Source organism: Babylonia areolata, chromosome 20 (assembly GCF_041734735.1).
Source record: "Babylonia areolata isolate BAREFJ2019XMU chromosome 20, ASM4173473v1, whole genome shotgun sequence".
In the NCBI taxonomy this organism is placed as follows: Eukaryota; Metazoa; Mollusca; class Gastropoda; order Neogastropoda; family Buccinidae; genus Babylonia; species Babylonia areolata.
This window is the reverse complement of record NC_134895.1, coordinates 2,141,076-2,146,075: the sequence shown is the minus strand read 5'-3', so window position 1 is coordinate 2,146,075 and position 5,000 is coordinate 2,141,076. Positions and strand designations below refer to the sequence as shown.

Genomic DNA, 5,000 nt, shown 5'->3' with positions numbered 1-5,000 from the left:
CCCCACACCACCTCTGTCCTGTTACAGCTACCCACTCCCACACCACCTCTACCCTGTTACAGCTACCCTCTCCCACACAACCTCTGTCCTGTTACAGCTACCCACTCCCACACCACCTCTGTCCTGTTACAGCTACCCACCCCCACACCACCTCTACCCTGTTACAGCTACCCACTCCCACACCACCTCTGTCCTGTTACAGCTACCCACTCCCACACCACCTCTACCCTGTTACAGCTACCCACTCCCACACCACCTCTACCCTGTTACAGCTACCCACTCCCACACCACCTCTACCCTGTTACAGCTACCCACTCCCACACCACCTTTGTCCTGTTACAGCTACCCACTACCACAGTACTCCTGTCCTGTAACAGCTACCCACTCCCACACCACCTCTACCCTGTTACAGCTACCCACTGCCACACCACCTCTACCCTGTTACAGCTACCCACCCCCACACCACCTCTGTCCTGTTACAGCTACCCACTCCCACACCACCTCTACCCTGTTACAGCTACCCACTCCCACACCACCTCTGTCCTGTTACAGCTACCCACTACCACAGTACTCCTGTCCTGTAACAGCTACCCACTCCCACACCACCTCTACCCTGTTACAGCTACCCACCCCCACACCACCTCTGTCCTGTTACAGCTACCCACTCCCACACCACCTCTACCCTGTTACAGCTACCCACTCCCACACCACCTCTACCCTGTTACAGCTACCCACTACCACAGTACTCCTGTCCTGTAACAGCTACCCACTCCCACACTACCCATGCCCTGTTACAGCTACCCACTACCACAGTACTCCTGCCCTGTTACAGCTACCCACTACCACACTACCCCTGCCCTGTTACAGCTACCCACTACCACAGTACTCCTGCCCTGTTACAGCTACCCACTACCACACTACACCTGCCCTGTTACAGCTACCCACTACCACAGTACTCCTGCCCTGTTACAGCTACCCACTACCACAGTACTCCTGCCCTGTTACAGCTACCCACTCCCACACCACCTCTACCCTGTTACAGCTACCCACTCCCACACTACCCTTGCCCTGTTACAGCTACCCACTCCCACACTACCCCTGTCCTGTTACAGCTACCCACTCCCACACTACCCCTGTCCTGTTACAGCTACCCACTCCCACACTACCCCTGCTCTGTTACAGCTACCCACTCCCACACTACCCCTGTCCTGTTACAGCTACCCACTACCACACCACCCCTGCCCTGTTACAGCTACCCACTCCCACACCACCTCTACCCTGTTACAGCTACCCACTCCCACACTACCCCTGCCCTGTTACAGCTACCCACTCCCACACCACCTCTGTCCTGTTACAGCTACCCACTACCACACTACCCCTGTACTGTTACAGCTACCCACTCCCACACCACCTCTGTTCTGTTACAGCTACCCACCCCCACACAACCTCTGTTCTGTTACAGCTACCCACCCCCACACCACCTCTGTTCTGTTACAGCTACCCACCCCCACACCACCTCTGTCCTGTTACAGCTACCCACTACCACACCACCCCTGCCCTGTTACAGCTACCCACTCCCACACCACCTCTGTCCTGTTACAGCTACCCACCCCCACACCACCTCTGTCCTGTTACAGCTACCCACTCCCACACCACCTCTACCCTGTTACAGCTACCCTCTCCCACACAACCTCTGTCCTGTTACAGCTACCCACTCCCACACCACCTCTGTCCTGTTACAGCTACCCACCCCCACACCACCTCTACCCTGTTACAGCTACCCACTCCCACACCACCTCTGTCCCGTTACAGCTACCCACTCCCACACCACCTCTACCCTGTTACAGCTACCCACTCCCTCACCACCTCTACCCTGTTACAGCTACCCACTCCCACACCACCTCTACCCTGTTACAGCTACCCACTCCCACACCACCTTTGTCCTGTTACAGCTACCCACTACCACAGTACTCCTGTCCTGTAACAGCTACCCACTCCCACACCACCTCTACCCTGTTACAGCTACCCACTGCCACACCACCTCTACCCTGTTACAGCTACCCACCCCCACACCACCTCTGTCCTGTTACAGCTACCCACTCCCACACCACCTCTACCCTGTTACAGCTACCCACTCCCACACCACCTCTGTCCTGTTACAGCTACCCACTACCACAGTACTCCTGTCCTGTAACAGCTACCCACTCCCACACCACCTCTACCCTGTTACAGCTACCCACCCCCACACCACCTCTGTCCTGTTACAGCTACCCACTCCCACACCACCTCTACCCTGTTACAGCTACCCACTCCCACACCACCTCTACCCTGTTACAGCTACCCACTACCACAGTACTCCTGTCCTGTAACAGCTACCCACTCCCACACTACCCATGCCCTGTTACAGCTACCCACTACCACAGTACTCCTGCCCTGTTACAGCTACCCACTACCACACTACCCCTGCCCTGTTACAGCTACCCACTACCACAGTACTCCTGCCCTGTTACAGCTACCCACTACCACACTACACCTGCCCTGTTACAGCTACCCACTACCACAGTACTCCTGCCCTGTTACAGCTACCCACTACCACAGTACTCCTGCCCTGTTACAGCTACCCACTCCCACACCACCTCTACCCTGTTACAGCTACCCACTCCCACACTACCCTTGCCCTGTTACAGCTACCCACTCCCACACTACCCCTGTCCTGTTACAGCTACCCACTCCCACACTACCCCTGTCCTGTTACAGCTACCCACTCCCACACTACCCCTGCTCTGTTACAGCTACCCACTCCCACACTACCCCTGTCCTGTTACAGCTACCCACTACCACACCACCCCTGCCCTGTTACAGCTACCCACTCCCACACCACCTCTACCCTGTTACAGCTACCCACTCCCACACTACCCCTGCCCTGTTACAGCTACCCACTCCCACACCACCTCTGTCCTGTTACAGCTACCCACTACCACACTACCCCTGTACTGTTACAGCTACCCACTCCCACACCACCTCTGTTCTGTTACAGCTACCCACCCCCACACCACCTCTGTTCTGTTACAGCTACCCACCCCCACACCACCTCTGTTCTGTTACAGCTACCCACCCCCACACCACCTCTGTCCTGTTACAGCTACCCACTACCACACCACCCCTGCCCTGTTACAGCTACCCACTCCCACACCACCTCTACCCTGTTACAGCTACCCACTCCCACACTACCCCTGCCCTGTTACAGCTACCCACTCCCACACCACCTCTGTCCTGTTACAGCTACCCACTACCACACTACCCCTGTACTGTTACAGCTACCCACTCCCACACCACCTCTGTTCTGTTACAGCTACCCACCCCCACACCACCTCTGTTCTGTTACAGCTACCCACCCCCACACCACCTCTGTTCTGTTACAGCTACCCACCCCCACACCACCTCTGTCCTGTTACAGCTATCCACTCCCACACCACCTCTGTCCTGTTACAGCTACCCACTCCCACACCACCTCTACCCTGTTACAGCTACCCACTCCCACACCACCTCTGTCCTGTTATAGCTACCCACTACCACACTACCCCTGTACTGTTACAGCTACCCACTCCCACACCACCTCTGTTCTGTTACAGCTACCCACCCCCACACCACCTCTGTTCTGTTACAGCTACCCACCCCCACACCACCTCTGTTCTGTTACAGCTACCCACCCCCACACCACCTCTGTCCTGTTACAGCTATCCACTCCCACACCACCTCTGTCCTGTTACAGCTACCCACTACCACAGTACTCCTGTCCTGTAACAGCTACCCACTCCCACACTACCCCTGTCCTGTTACAGCTACCCACTCCCACACTACCCCTGCTCTGTTACAGCTACCCACTCCCACACCACCTCTGCCCTGTTACAGCTACCCACTCCCACACCACCTCTGTCCTGTTACAGCTATCCACTCCCACACCACCTCTGTCCTGTTACAGCTACCCACTCCCACACCACCTCTGTCCTGTTACAGCTATCCACTCCCACACCACCTCTGTCCTGTTACAGCTATCCACTCCCACACCACCTCTGTCCTGTTACAGCTACCCACTACCACAGTACTCCTGTCCTGTAACAGCTACCCACTCCCACACTACCCCTGTCCTGTTACAGCTACCCACTCCCACACTACCCCTGCTCTGTTACAGCTACCCACTCCCACACCACCTCTGTCCTGTTACAGCTACCCACTCCCACACCACCTCTGTCCTGTTACAGCTACCCACTCCCACACCACCTCTGTCCTGTTACAGCTATCCACTCCCACACCACCTCTGTCCTGTTACAGCTACCCACTCCCACACCACCTCTGTCCTGTTACAGCTATCCACTCCCACACCACCTCTGTCCTGTTACAGCTACCCACTCCCACACCACCTCTGTCCTGTTACAGCTACCCACTCCCACACCACCTCTGTCCTGTTACAGCTACCCACTCCCACAGTTGACTTGCTTTGTTACCTGCCATGGGCAGGTTGAGCTGGGAGGTGGGTATCATGTAGAACACCTCGTTCGTCCGGTAAGACATCAGGATGGTGGCTGTGGTCCCTTGCTGCACCAACTGCATTTGTAATTCACATCGTCGTTAGCATCATCTTCATCATCTGATATCATTATCATGATCATCGTCATTATCAACAGCAGCAGGAGCATCAACTTCGTCGTCATTATCACCAATGACGATGATGATACGATGATGATAATTGTTATGTTTTCATCATCATCATTATCATCATCAACAGCAGCAGCAGCAGCAGCAGCAGCAGTTGTAGTGTAGTAATGATAGTAATATTATCACCATCATCGCAGTCATCATCGTCTTCGTCGTCATTCTTCTTCTTCTTCTCATCATCGTCATATTATCATTCTCATTATTATTGTTATTGTTGTTATCATCATCAATATCATCATTATTATCATTTATCCTCCTCACCCTCATTATCATTTTATTAGTAT

General features: G+C 54.7%; 1 protein-coding gene across 1 annotated transcript in view; it reads right to left on the bottom strand.

Annotated features, from left to right (window-relative positions):
* LOC143294836 (uncharacterized) overlaps nucleotides 1–5,000 on the bottom strand; it is a 49,770-nt gene that overhangs the window by 39,018 nt on the left and 5,752 nt on the right. Inside the window, exon 4 of the mRNA XM_076606342.1 lies at nucleotides 4,506–4,605. Coding sequence (XP_076462457.1) covers nucleotides 4,506–4,605 — 100 coding nt within the window. The remainder of the gene's footprint in view (nucleotides 1–4,505; nucleotides 4,606–5,000) is intronic.